Below are 14,887 nucleotides of genomic sequence, written 5' to 3'. Positions count from 1 at the left end.
AGAATTTACCCGCTTAGGAAATGAAGATCATCAAGAATTCTTGTTGTAATCAAGATTAAAATCATCTAGAATTTCTTTTCATTAGGATTCTTGCAGGTGGCAACAAAACGTGAAAAAAAAATGTAAGAACCGTGTATAGAATAAAAAAGTTTAGGTTTCTTAAAAAATAAAAATTGAAGAAAATTTAGAGATTATAGCAACTCTGATAAGTGATAACAACGGATTATATATATACATATAAAAGTTGATAAGGAGTTGATAAGAACAATTATACGATTATGATCAATGAGACTTGAAACTTTTGGTTAAAGTAGAATTTTAAATTTCTGGAAATTTAGGTAATAGAGTTAACTACTGGCAATAGAATTTAATCTACCGTGCCTTCAAAAAAAAAATCTAATGTTTTTTTTTTTTTTTTTGAGAAAGAGAATTTAATCTACTGTAAACTATCTTATAATAACTAAAAACTAATTAATGAGAGTTTTATATATTAGAGTAAACTGTTGGCCATAGAATTTAATCTATTGTAAACTATCTTAATAGCTAATTAATAATGACTTTTCAAAAAAAAAAAAAACTAATTAATAACGTGTAGACGTACACTTGTATTATGGTGTATATATATATATATGATTTGATGCTTTCCTACATGTTTTGCATTCCAGCATATGCTTGTTATTTTTATTTGCTTAAAAAAAAAAAAAAAAAAAAAAGCGAAATAGTGGATATATACCTCTTATTTGCATTATTATTATTATTAATCATAATAAACACCGCATAAAAAAATATCATAATTAATAACTGGATATATACCTCTCTCACGTCCAGATCTCAACTATAAGTAAACTACGGTTTTACTTGACCACTTCAAAATCATATCCCATACCAACAGAGATTTTCCTGATATAAAGCATAGAGTTGTGCGTAAAATATATAATATATTCCTCTTCCTTGATTTCCTCCAAAGCTTATGATGCTAACAATGAAAAACAAAACATGGTTTTCAAAGCTTTCACTTTTCTTACTTCTGTATGTTATTTGGTCTCTGTTGCAAGCACCTACTTTGGCGATCAAACAGGTAATTAATAAGCATTATATCTCAATCTCCATGCATTTACCTGTTAAAAGCTTTCTTTTCTATATTTATATATATATATATATATATATATATATATTTGCATGCATTTTCACAATTAACGAAGTACAAAAACTAATCTGTTTTCTTTTTCTTCATTCTGAAAATTTTACTCTTCTGCATGCATTTTTACAATTTACAAAGTACAAAAACTAATCTGTTTTCATTTTCTTCATTCTGAAATAGTCTTATATAGTGTACTTAGGATCACATGCACACGGTCCAGAAGTTTCTGAGGCTGATTTTGATCGTGTGACTGATTCTCATTATGACTTCCTTGGATCATTCTTGGGAAGGTAAGCAACGTGGTACCTAATTTTTGTGTTTAGAAAAAAATTACTTTTATTTTTTATTTTTCATTTGTTTTCATGCAGTAAAGAGATTGCAAAGGATGCAATTATCTACTCGTATCAAAGACATATCAATGGTTTTTCTGCCAACCTTGAAGAGGAAATGGCAGCTGAAATCGCAAGTGAGTTTATAGAAACATGTAAGCAATTTCATTCTCTATATATGTATGTATATATCGTGCTAAAGAGGTATATATTAACTGCCATGCAGAGCATCCAAAAGTTGTGTCGGTTTTTTTGAACCAAGGAAGACAGTTACACACAACCCATTCATGGGAATTTATGTTAATGAAAAAAGAGATCGGGGGTGTGATACACCCCAGTTCCTTGTGGGAAAAGGCCAATTTTGGTGAAGACATAATTATTGGAAATCTTGACACAGGTAATTTCTTTTCCGGGCTTTGCTTTGTTCCTCATTACTAGTATTTGTTTTGCCACCCAATGTCAGCATTTACTGTAGCCTGTAGGTCCTACTAGGTCCCATAAATCTTGGCATGGGACAATGTCCTTTCAAATTTTGATCTTTTGAAATATAATAAGTCTACCCCTACAATATTTTTCACAAACTGTTGGCAAGTTAATTGTTAATGTGAAAATCATTGACAAATTATCTTCTTAAAAAAGTGTGAGAGAAGTTGTGTCAAACTCAAATTTTCAATCTATTAAGTCCCGGATTTGGTGGTATTGTAGGTGTATGGCCAAAATCAAAGAGCTTCAGCGGCACAGGTTATGGACCCATACCATCAAAGTGGAAAGGAATCTGTCAAAATGATACAGTCCCTTGCAACAGGTCTGCTCTACTTAATGATTCAGTATCTTTGCCATATTGGCTTAGTACTGACTACTGATTGTTTGAAATTAATCCTACTCTGCTACTCAAGAAATTTTACTTTTATATGTTTTTTACATCACACAATTTCTCTTAACTTCGTTTCCAATGAATAAATTTGAATATTTCTTGGAAGTCAAATTGGTAAAACAGTAAATTATCAAAGAAACCATTAGTTCAAATTCCATTATTTAACAAAACATGATCTTATACCATTACCATTATGCTGGTTACTTTGGCATAAATTCAGTTTCACTTTCTTACTGTCATATATATATATGTTGGGATGGCTGTAATCTTGTACTAGCACTAGCATCATTTGCTTAAAATTGTACATTCAAATGCACAACAATAAGCTCAAAGGTCCAATATTCATTCTCCAATGAAGTGCAAGCATTCCTAAAAACTTAAACCCTTTTTTTTCCTGGTTGATTTATGCAGGAAACTAATTGGAGCAAGATACTTCAACCAAGGCTATACTAATTTTACTGGGCCACTCAACTCTGCACTTAATAATGCACTTGACCATGAAGGCCATGGTTCTCACACACTATCAACTGCAGGAGGGAACTTTGTTCCTGGGGCAAGTGTACTTGGTGTGGGCAATGGAACTGCCAAAGGTGGTTCCCCAAAAGCCAGAGTTGCGGCCTACAAGGTCTGTTGGAAACCAATTAATGGGAGTGAATGCTTTGACAATGATATAATGGCAGCCTTTGATATGGCCATACATGATGGGGTTGATGTGCTTTCTATGTCACTTGGTGGCAATCCAACTGATTACTTCAATGATGGTATGTCAATCGGGGCATTCCATGCTGTTAAGAATGGTATTGTTGTAATAAGCTCAGCTGGAAATTCTGGACCAAAATCTGGAACTGTAACAAATGTTGCACCTTGGATGATAACTGTTGGAGCTAGCACCTTGGACAGAGAATTCGAATCTTTTGTTAAACTTCGAAATGGGAAGCAATTCAAGGTTATCTTTCTATTCCTTCCCTCTTTTTATGCAAAAAACTTCTTAATTCTATCATTTGTTTTAAGACTTTATGTGCTCATTTAATACTAGGGCGCAAGCATGTCTAAACCTATGCCAGCTGGGGATAAATTCTACCCACTTATTAGTGCTGCACATGCTAAAGCTGCTAATGCATCTGCCAAAGACGCGTAAGAACAAATTTTTTGGCAGATTTCCTCTTCGAAATTTCAATTAAAGGCCTCCTAATAGAAGCTTGTATGTGTAGTGACTTAGTATTAATTGTTCGTGTAATTGTTATTATGTTTGTGCTATGCAGTATGCTCTGTAAACCAGGTACATTGGATCCGAAAAAGGCTAAGGGTAAAATTCTGGCCTGTTTGAGAGGGGAAACCGCAAGAGTAGACAAAGGTGAACAAGCAGCTCTTGCTGGGGCAGTTGGGATGATTCTTTGCAATGATAAGCTCGATGGTAATGAAATTATTGCCGATCCTCACGTACTACCAGCAACACAGATTAACTATAAAGATGGTGTAGCAGTCTTTGCCTACATCAATTCTACTAAGTAGTTTCTCTTTCTCTTTGTATATTTCTCTCTCCAACAACATACACTTTTGTCAATTTACTTATTAGTTTTTTAAATTAACAGTGATCCATTGGGATATATTACGGCCCCGACAGCAAAAATTAACAAAAGGCCTGCCCCATTCATGGCCTCATTCTCGTCCGTAGGTCCTAGCCAAGTTACACCCGAGATTCTTAAGGTTTGGCTATGAGTCTAATCTTGTTTTCTGTGTTGGCTGAAGTAATATTTTTATTACATTTCACTACCAAGTAACCAATTATTTGCTTTTCTTAATGTTCAGCCGGATGTTACTGCTCCTGGAGTGAACATCATAGCTGCCTACACTGGAGAAGCAAGCCCTTCAGAAGAAAATTTTGATAAGCGTAGAATTCCTTTTATCACCATGTCTGGCACATCTATGTCCTGCCCTCATGTTTCTGGAGTTGTTGGTCTTCTTAAGAAACTCCATCCTGACTGGAGCCCATCTGCCATAAAATCCGCACTCATGACAACCGGTAAGACCATTAATTGAATTTGATTCGGCTCTAAACATCAGATATATATGTATCTTCTCCTTTATCGGATGTGGTATTGTGTGCGAGTGCGAATCTCTCTTATGGGGATATGTCATTCACTTGTGGAGTTCATCCCCATCTGAGAGAGATGTTGCATACAACTATGAGTCTATGACCCAAAATAACAAATTCTCTTACGTGCATTGTGAAAGAAATGATTCGTATGCATGGGATATGACTCTGCTTTTGTTACTAAATTTCTCTTTGGTGTATCCACTTTTTAACTATATCTTGTACCTACTTTTTGGTGTGTATGAATGTTTTCTACAGCTAGAAGAAGGGACAACACTAAGAGTCCAATCCTGGATGGATCTTTTATCAAGGCAACGCCATTCAGTTATGGTGCTGGCCACATACGACCAAACCGTGCCATGGATCCTGGTTTGGTCTATGACTTAACTGTCAATGATTACTTGGACTTTCTTTGCGCTTCTGGCTATAACCAAACTTTACTTGAACTCTTCACCGAGGCTCCTTATAAATGTCCCAAGTCAGCTAGTCTTTTGGACTTCAACTATCCATCCATAACAGTCACTAATCTATCTCGGTCAGTAAATGTGACTCGAAAGCTCAAGAATGTTGGCTCACCAGGCACCTATGTAGCTCGTGTCCGAGAACCCATTGGAATTTCAGTTCATGTTGAGCCTAAAATTTTGAAATTTGAGGGTATTGGAGAAGAGAAGAGTTTCAAGTTAACTGTGACCAAGAAAACTGCTGGAATGGGAACTGAAGACTATGTATTTGGAGTGATAATTTGGTCAGATGGCAATCACTATGTAAGGAGTCCAATAGTAGTTGGTATGCCTCTTGGCCACTGATTAGCAAGATAGGCTAGTGATTAGTAATTAGGAGTCAACCTCTGGTTAGTAGCACAGTAATAGATTCATTGGATTTGCTCTCTTCAATTGTTTTAATATTCTTGTTCTTTGTGTCATTTTTTGGATTAGTAAATGTGATTTTTGACTAAGAAAAAGAGAGAAAGCTGTGATTGAATCTCTTGGCATTGCTCACTTCTACATAATGACTTGTAATAATAATAATATAATAACTAGTGTAAGAAAAAAAAGAATTAAATAGGCTGTGTACTCTTTTTCACACCTCTAAAAATGGCATAGAATATTGGTTTAATAGAAACCTAATTCAATTAAAATTTTAAATTGTTTAAAAAAATGTTGTTAGTGAGTTGAATCATCATTAACAATTAATTCCACTAATGATTTGAGGCTGTAATTTTTGTGAACCAATTTTCACACAGTATGTAGATTACCAATATTAGCCACTTAATCTCTCACACAACTACACACCAAACAATCTCTCTTTCTCTCTCTTATTATCATTTTTTCCCAATAAAGGTATCATTTATAAAATTTTACTAATAATACTTAGTCGTTTATGTAGAAACAATTATTTTTTTCAGTATTATTAGTCGTTTATGTAGAAACAATTATTTTTTCAAAATCAAATAACCGATTATATCCCAAAAATATTAAATGGACTAGTTATTGCCTTAAAATTGCTAAACTTGTAAAGTTCATCTATTCCAAGGTAAAATATTTTTCTATAAGACAAAAGTATTTTTAGAGAAAAATACTTGGTTTCGGTGTTTGGTTGTATTCTTATATATTCTTTGGAAAACTTTTTAAGATGAATTTTTTTTTTTAATTTTCCTATATTTTTTACATGGACATTTTTTTTTTTTTGACGAAATTTATATAGACATTATTGATGGCTATTTTTGCCAGAGTCCTATAATCCCAATGCAAAGCAAAACCCAGATCCTTTTGGGATTGTTACACATATTTTGTAGCAAATTTTACTCTTTCATGTGTGGCCCAAGCTCATGCAATTTAAATGAGGATTTAAGGGAGTGTGGTATGGTGGATAAGATTGGGCTCATCTGTGTTTTTTCATGGGTCCGAAGCATAGATTTTGCTAAGTGGGTTGGGGTCACTTGCAAAATCTGACCCTGTATTGGCCACTTTCATGGATGGATCATCTTGTCTGGTTTGCCCTTGGGCTCATTTGTGTTTTTTCATGGGTCCGAAGCATAGATCTAAACATGAGATTTGATATTACTCAAATAATTGATAGGCACATTCAAATACATAGTCATGTAGCATATGATGTGATACCTCTACCACTCACAATTTGTGCAATTTTATGTGCTCCTAGCATTACTCATCTTCTCATTCTTATCTCTCTAATGTCTTCCCTTATCTTGTTTTATTCTCTCAAGTGTTATCAATTACCAAATCCCAGTATTCTCACATCCAAAATTTCATCCTCACCGTCAATTCAAAATTATTTCTTTAGTTTTCAATCTTCTTTCTTCCTAATAATCTGATACTCTAGTCCTTTTTCTCTCTCTCTTCTTCTCTTGCTATGTTTTAGTCAGCTCCAAGAATGCCTACAAAATTTCTCTTTGAAAATGAATGATTCGACTTCTATTCACAAAACTTTCATGCCAATGTAATGTTTCTCTCCATTATTTTATTTCTTTATTCTCTTTGATCTTTCTCTCTCTCTCTCTCTCTCTCTCTCTCTCTCTCTCTCTCTCTCATCCCTAAACAAACAAATTAAACGGTGAGATCTAGTAATGGTGGAACTTTTGGTGTTGGACAAATGAGATTAAAGCTGGAGATTTTTAGCAAAATTATGTAAGGGAAGAAAACAGGAAAACTCGTGCTTGGTTCCACAAACTGGATAGTTTGACCAGGGAGATTCGGGTTTTTATGTTTAAAAAACCTGATTGATGGCCAATTTTGGGTTAACCTAGTATGATCATTTAGTCCGGTCTAGATTTCAAAATCATGCATAAGAGAATGCCATCTACATATGGATGAATCCAACTGTTTATCAATATATATGAAACATGAAAAATAAAATTATCAATTTAAAGCAAATTACACAATTAAGTCCAATTAATTAATTTTCCAATTGATTAATTGCACAAATAAACACACAACAAATAACAAATCCACAATACACACTCCTTAACACCACAAAGTTTTTACAATGAGAAAAAACCCTACAATGGGTAAAAACTCTTCAAGGCTTATAGCATTGAATCAATCTACTAGTAAAGATAGTTGCGATATATTATACTTAGAAACCCTCCAAGTTCTAAAGAGTAGATGCATTCGAGCTCCCCACTCTTGATAGCAACCAATTGCACCAATCATTCCTCTTCACCACTTTAGATTTGCAAGTTGAGGCACAAACCACAAGTCTATGCTCTTCAGCACTTCAATGCCACTTAAAAATTTCTAGAGATTGCTATTGTGGTTCCCAACACCAAGTTTCAATCCAAGATCACACAAGGTATCTATAGTATATGGCTTGTGTCTCCTCTAAGGAAATGGGTAGCTCTCTTACTCTTAAATTTGAGAATTGGGTGTAATTTCATGGGCATAAACAGATATATGAGAGGGTAAATTGGATAGGAACTACAGAGAATGAAAATAACAACTTTCTCTTAGGTTATAAATTTCATTCGACTGGACTGAGTTAACACTTTGTCCAACCAATTTTTAAAGTTGTCATTTTTGCCTGACATGCAATTTTTGCTCAACCAGAATTCTTCAAACAACGGCTCCAATTTTCAAAATATGATCCTCTACTCTCATGTGCAACAAAACTCGATAAAGAAAAATATAGTAAACAATTGCAAATACAATGAAATTTGACAATGAATATGTCGACACTCAAAGTTCCTAACAATCTTCCTCTTTGGCAATTTCTTGACGAAAATCTGTATACACTGTATACAGACTTAAGATCTAGACATGAGTTGGGAACACATGATACAACTCAATCACACTTAAATCTATAGCCGAAAAAGAAAGCATGAAATTTTCAGTATCATATGCATGGAAAATAGATAGATACATAAACTCAAGTACCAAATGATCAAGTAATCAACAAAAATATATCAATTTAACTTATAACTTGATCAAACAAGAAATAACAATGATCATCAAAGACATTTCATTATTTTCTTGATTTAGCCAAGAGTGGATCATTGTCTCAAATTTACATTTGATCTATTTATGTATGCCATTTAGTAATTTACTGTCTTCATTAGCTGCAAATGAATTAGCATAGCTTGTCATTTAAAATTCTACACTTACTTTTGGTTAAATTGGTCATCCTCAAATTACATTTAGATTATTGTAGGTGCCTTTTTGTGCTTTTGGGCTAAGGTTTCTACAGTGGGTGTGTGTGTGTATGTTTCAGTCTGCGCACAAGACAAACACTCCAAAGCAAGATGTGTGTGTGTGTGTGTGTGTGTGTGTGTGTGTATAGAGAGAAAGAGAGAAAGAGCAACAGAATGATTGTTAGTGCAAATATTTTGTTAGCAGTTATGCATTGTTAGAATGGTAGAAATAATGATGCAAATAATGGAAGAATCTCTGCAAAATGTAAACTAAAAAGAGCCCAAACTCCAACTTACACAACCTTATCACCCTAGGAGGCTATAAAGTTGTATCCTTAGGAGGATAGGTCAGAATATCTACCTTTTCAAATGAGATTAAAAAGAGTTTGGTTTTGTAACGTGGGGGAGGGCGAAGATTGCCAAGTGATGCATGTCGTAATCACTCTCTTCTTTCTCTTAAGTTTCACTTTGTGTTTCCCTTTTCTCTCTTCTTTCACTTTCAATTCCCTATTTAGATTTCCTAGGTTACTATGTTATTTTCCCTATAGGTACCGTTCCTATTTATATTTGAAATCAAGTTTATGTGTTTTCCCATTTTTACCCTTGTTCCTCACCAACCACTCTTGTCTATTGTAGACACTCACCACGCTAGGAGAGTGCCCACTACCTTCTGGCCGCATGTGAATTTGTTCAATCCCACCAATTCCTAACCACTGGCAGGGGTTTTCTCTCTCTTCCACTACTTACACTCCACGACAAGTTCCTTCTTATTTTAGGTCAAACCTAATCTGCTGTGAATACCTCTCTCCTTACCCCATAAATCCCTTCTTGTGTTCTCCCTATGGCATGTATTAGATGGTCTTAACTAACTTATTACCCATTTTGGTAAAGATGCTTTTCCAACAAAGTATCTCTCAAAAGAGGTTCAAGAAGGATTCCAAAACTAGACTTTTTTCCCCCCTCTACCAAACCATGCCCTATGTAATCTCTCTGGCCACGGGTCCCACCTTCCTTGCATTGGCTAGGTTATAGGTTGGTGATACTCTGGCCACTCTTGTCTAGTTTTGTTTCATTGCTTTATGTTCTTATGGGATCTATAGTTTATCTATGTCCCTTGCATAAGAGCAACATGGGCTACTTGGGCCTGCCACATTTTATCTTGTTGGGCTGAGCCCATTAACTCTTTGTGCCATTTCCCTTACTTCTTATTGGTTTCTACTAGGTGACCCTTCTAGGCCTTATCTTATTCTTTCATTCTTAGGCCTTTTCAAGACCCATTCTTACTCTTTAAGGAGGGACATTCTACAGTGGCTGACTCCTATGCACTACCCTTACCTTAAAGAGAGCCAACGGGCTCGCTGTGGACTTTATTCTTTATTTTCCAGGTTGTTTTCCCTGTTTGGGCCATTGCTTGGGCCATATTTGCTTACTTTTCGGGCTTTTGGGGTGTGGCCCAATTGCCTTTCTTTGTTCATTTAACCATTCATTCTTTAGGCTAGTTTGTGCACATATATAAGCAAAAAAATCCAGAAAATAAGATGAAAAAAGAGTGAGGAGAAACCTTCTTGCAAAATCAGGAGTTGAAAGCAGCGAGAAAACTTTCGGCGTCGTGGTTGGAAACAACGGAGAGACAATTTTGGGCATTTTTCTACGAGACAAAGGTCAATCTCATTGGAACTAATGATAACCAACGATGCTAGGCAGTAGCTATCAAGGTTTGGAGTTAAGAAAGGAAGATGGAGGTGCTGGTGACAGATGGAGGTGTTGGTGTGAGAGAAACAAAGAGAGAGTGAGAGAGAAAGATGAAATTTTTTGTTTTGGAGAAGAAGAAAAGGAAGAGTGGCGGGATAGTGAAAATTTAGAGGGTATTTGTGTCTTTTTATTTTAAGTAACCTGAGTTGTAATTTTTAATCCATGTGTCAATTTTGTATTGGTCTTAGAAACACCACATGTGTGTTGAGTTGGAGTTTCAAAAACACTATATACTTTCTCCAACTTATATACTCCACTCTATACTCAACCAAACAAATCAAGCCACGTGAACATTACTTATTAAGCACAAACAGAAGGGTTAAACGGAGTCAATCTCCCAACTACCCAAAAAAAAAAAAAAAAAATCATAGCACCACCATCAAAATATACAACCACCACTGGATTTATCCTCGTCAACCACCAACTCCTACTTCGGTACACCCAAAAAAATCACAGGGCCACCACCCACGATAGTGCATAGCAAAATTCTCTGCCCCTACAACATTTTAACACCAACGCCATTACCGGAGAAGATAGATGGGTGCGGCTCCCGTCCAGTTATGATTTCGCCATTCTCTCATGAAAGACGAGTGGCAAGCAACAAATACTAAGCTTGGAAAAATCAAACATCAATCAATACTTTTTTTCAAAGAATAATGATATTTGGTGGCCAAGCCTTATACTCCTCCACTTGAGCACCAGATATAACAAAAGATCTCAGAATAATGGATATTCATATCAAAAAATTCGTTCAGATGCTCCTGAAATTCCTGCATCACTATATTAATCAATGTTGTAATAATGTAAGTCTACTCCGGCAAATATTTTCTGGAATAACTGTATTCTTATTGCCCAGACAATCAAAAAGCCAAGATCCTTTCATATTTCTTCTATGTTTGTCATTAGTTTATTTAGCTTATTTCTAATTGCTTTTTGCTGAAATTGTTCAAATGTGAGAAAAAATGAAGTTTTAGAAAGTTGAGCTGAACATAAAAGCCAAAAGTTATCCAAAAAAGCTGATTGCAATTGTAATATGCATTGTATAGTTGAAATCAACCAATACTAGGGTTGTTTTAATCTTTATACTCAAAAGTTAATCTACCATGGCAGTCCAATATCATAGAAGAAAATGGTACACTATTTCATTCAATTGGTAGATCAGACCAAGGGCTGAATTTTAGTTCAAGAGCGCCAACAATGCAGTAGATGTTAAACTGCAAGTTTCATTTTTTATGATTCATTTGTTTGGTTAATTAGGTGATCTTAACTAATGATCAAGTTTATTGTTATATGAATTTTCCTATACATATTTGTGAAAGATGTTCAAGATATACCAGTGGAATGTAGAGGCATATATTTCATTGCTCCCAAGGTTATCATAGAACATAATTTGGGGAGGCGGGCTTCTGCAAGTGGACAAGTTTATAGTTAAATTAAAAAAAAAAAATATATATATATATATATATATATATATGAGTTATAAGTGTGAGAAGAGCATTAATTCATAAGTATGAGAAGAGCATTAGATAGTATGCGATGAATATTGATATTCTTGAACAAATAAGATTGAAACTAATTGCATAAATTTCTTTCTTTCTTATTGAAAAGTATAAAACAAAAACCATTTTATGACAATCCAACAGTCTAAATGATTGACCGCAAGACAAAACCCTTACTTTATGAACATTCATAAGAACACCCTTAACAAATCATTTTTTAGAAAATGCAGGTGCAGCACTAGTGAGATCCAATGCTGAATGTGAGCTCTCTGGCTTTCATGATTTCCTCTGCAAATTCTAGTGAGTTGAGGATGTTAGTGAAGACTGAAGACTATAAAACATTCTTTACAATACTAGTTACAAATCAGCACGATGCACAAGAAAATGGAAATAATTTGTAGTGGAGTATAATATGTATTTGGTAGGTTAAACATATTTGCTATTTGAAAGTGTTCTTAGTTTGCATTATTTTTTATCAAACAACATAATGTTTTTTGTTTTTAGAAATAATTTAATAAAAAGTTTTAGACTGCATAATCATATGGTTGGCAACATTACTTTACATATTTAAATAAGTTGTTGAGTTATTTTGTGAATGCCTTACCTAATTCAAAAATAATCAGTTGATTAATTTGAACATCTCGAAGTCAATGGGGGAACACATTGCATGTTACATGTAGATGTGTAGTTCTTTGCCAATTGCTTTGACTCCTATTGTACAATTGTTTTTTCCTTTTCTGCCTTAATACACAACTTATTTTATGAATAAATTAAAGATCATATGTGCATTTTCGGACCATGAGTTGTGTCGTTCCACCTCAAAATCAATTGGTGATGAAGAAGACACATTCAAATCTTTTATGACATTTGACTTCATGCCATGCGGGCCTATTTTTAAAGTGGTTGTAGGGAGTCAAATTGTGGTCCCCTCAACAATCCCTCCCTCACAATGATATTCTCTTGACTCGAACCCATGACCTTGGCTTTGATACAATTTGTCAAATCGTAAGTTGTGTCATTCTACCTCAAAACCAATTGGTAATGAGGAAGATACAGTCAAATCTTTTATGACATTCGACATCATGCCACACAAGCTTGTTTTTAGAGTGGTTGTAGGGAGTCAAATTGTGGTCCTCCAACATGCATCATGCAATCATAGAGTTCATTTTCTATTTATTATCAATCAATGGCTACAAATCAATTGTTTTTCCTTTCCTACCACGAATAAACAACTTATTTCATAAATAAATCAATTAAAGATCATACATGTGTGCAACCATAGAGTTTATTTTCTAAATAGTACCAATTAATGGATGTCATAGATTTTATCATCACCACGCATCCTTAGTGTGATGTTCGCTCCACAAATACAAAGTTCTTGTAGGATGGAGAATGTGTTAGGGTCAAAATTCAAGTCCCCAAAAAGGAGCTTCACACACATATACACTTAAAAGATTAAGATAGAGTAAATTTTTTATCTTGTAAAAAATAAAAAATTAAATAAGCACAATACACACACTCATGCAGGCGTAAAAATCCACACATTTCCGTTGTGATTTGTCTTTATTTTAAGATTGTTTTTAAATTGTTTCTCAACCCTAGAAAAAGAGAGAGAGAGAGAGAGAGAGAGAGAGAGAGGTTGTTTTCAAACTCATCAATCATCATCCTTAAACACAACTTTATTAGTATCACCTGGGGAGGGTTGAAATTGAGTTGGAAGGAAACAATAAAAATTCAACATATATTTTATAACTTTAGGAAAAAACAACCTGAGAAAAGAAAAGACAAAAAAAAAAAAAAAAAAAAAAAAAAAAATCCCTTATGTTTGTTTTGTTGTCATACTTTGGTTCTCTAAGTTATATTGTTGTCATTTTTAGCTATTAAATTCACATTGGTGATCACCATTAGTCAAGTTTGTAGTTCAAATTAAAAAAATATGCGTCATAAGTGTGAGAAGAGCATTAGATGGTATGTGATGAATATTGATATTCTTGAACAAATAAGATTGAAACTAATTGTATAACTTTCTTTCTTTCTTGTTGAAAATAATAAAACAAAAACCATTTGATGACAATCCAACAGTCTAAATGATTGATCGCAAGACAAAACCCGTTCTTTATGAACATTCATATGAACAATCATAAGAACACCCTTCACAAATCATTTTTTAGAAAATGCAGCACTAGTGAGGTCTAGTGTTGAATGTGACCTCTCTGGCTTTCATAATTTCTTCTACAAATTCTAGTGAGTTGCAATGGCGGCTTTAGAAAGTGTTTTTAGGATGATCATTAAAAACACTTAGTTTTAAAAAATTTATTAATAATAAAACTTGAATATATTAACATCACAAAATAAAAACATATTCCAATACATAAAGTGTTAAAATTTTCTTTCACAAGTTTTCATATTTTAAAATTGTTGTATGATATAATAATTTTTCATTATTAATATTATCAACTACATCTTTTTCAATATACACAACCAAGCAATTTTTAAGCTACTGATCTCCTATTCAATTACTAACATATTGCCTAAAAAAGTACAAATATAAACAAAATACATTACCTTTTTTGAAAAATTATATCACATAAATCCAACAAATTCAGTTAAAAACTAAAGCAAATACTAACAGACTAGCTATTTGAAAAGTGTGCATTTTTTTTATATAAAAAATAGCAAATTTAAAAATGCCAGTTGAAACATAATTTAAAAATCGCAATTAAATGTTTGATTTGAGATTTAAGGCTAATATGTTTGTTTGAGCAATTTTTGAGGAGTGTTAGGTCCACAATATTTTTGCAATACTTTCACAACAAAACCTAAGTTGTAAGTTTTTACTGGTTCTAATTTGAACTTACTACTGAAATTATTTTCTATTCATCCGTAACAACTTGTTATTTAGGATTTGTTACGAAAATATTGCGAAAATGTTGTAAACATAGCATTTCATACAATTGTTTTTTCAACATTCAACGAACTAAAATTTTGGAGATGATGAATTTTATTTTTAATGGGCTCAATTGTTATTAAGGGTGTTCAAGTGTGTGTGTGTG

General features: G+C 33.7%; 1 protein-coding gene across 1 annotated transcript; it reads left to right on the top strand.

Annotated features, from left to right (window-relative positions):
• The first annotated feature begins 970 nt into the window (after window positions 1-970).
• LOC126728617 (subtilisin-like protease SBT5.4) lies at window positions 971-5,245 on the top strand. Its single transcript, XM_050434413.1, has 11 exons — window positions 971-1,078; window positions 1,322-1,431; window positions 1,510-1,607; window positions 1,697-1,867; window positions 2,176-2,275; window positions 2,756-3,290; window positions 3,381-3,478; window positions 3,607-3,852; window positions 3,937-4,051; window positions 4,154-4,367; window positions 4,698-5,245. The coding sequence occupies exons 1-11, from the start codon at window positions 971-973 to the stop codon at window positions 5,243-5,245; spliced, it is 2,343 nt and encodes a 780-aa protein (XP_050290370.1).
• Window positions 5,246-14,887: the final 9,642 nt, after the last annotated feature.

Source organism: Quercus robur, chromosome 5 (genome assembly GCF_932294415.1).
Source record: "Quercus robur chromosome 5, dhQueRobu3.1, whole genome shotgun sequence".
Classification (NCBI taxonomy): domain Eukaryota; kingdom Viridiplantae; phylum Streptophyta; class Magnoliopsida; order Fagales; family Fagaceae; genus Quercus; species Quercus robur.
The sequence above is the reverse complement of the archived record's forward strand: the minus strand, read 5'-3'. Positions and strand labels throughout refer to the sequence as shown.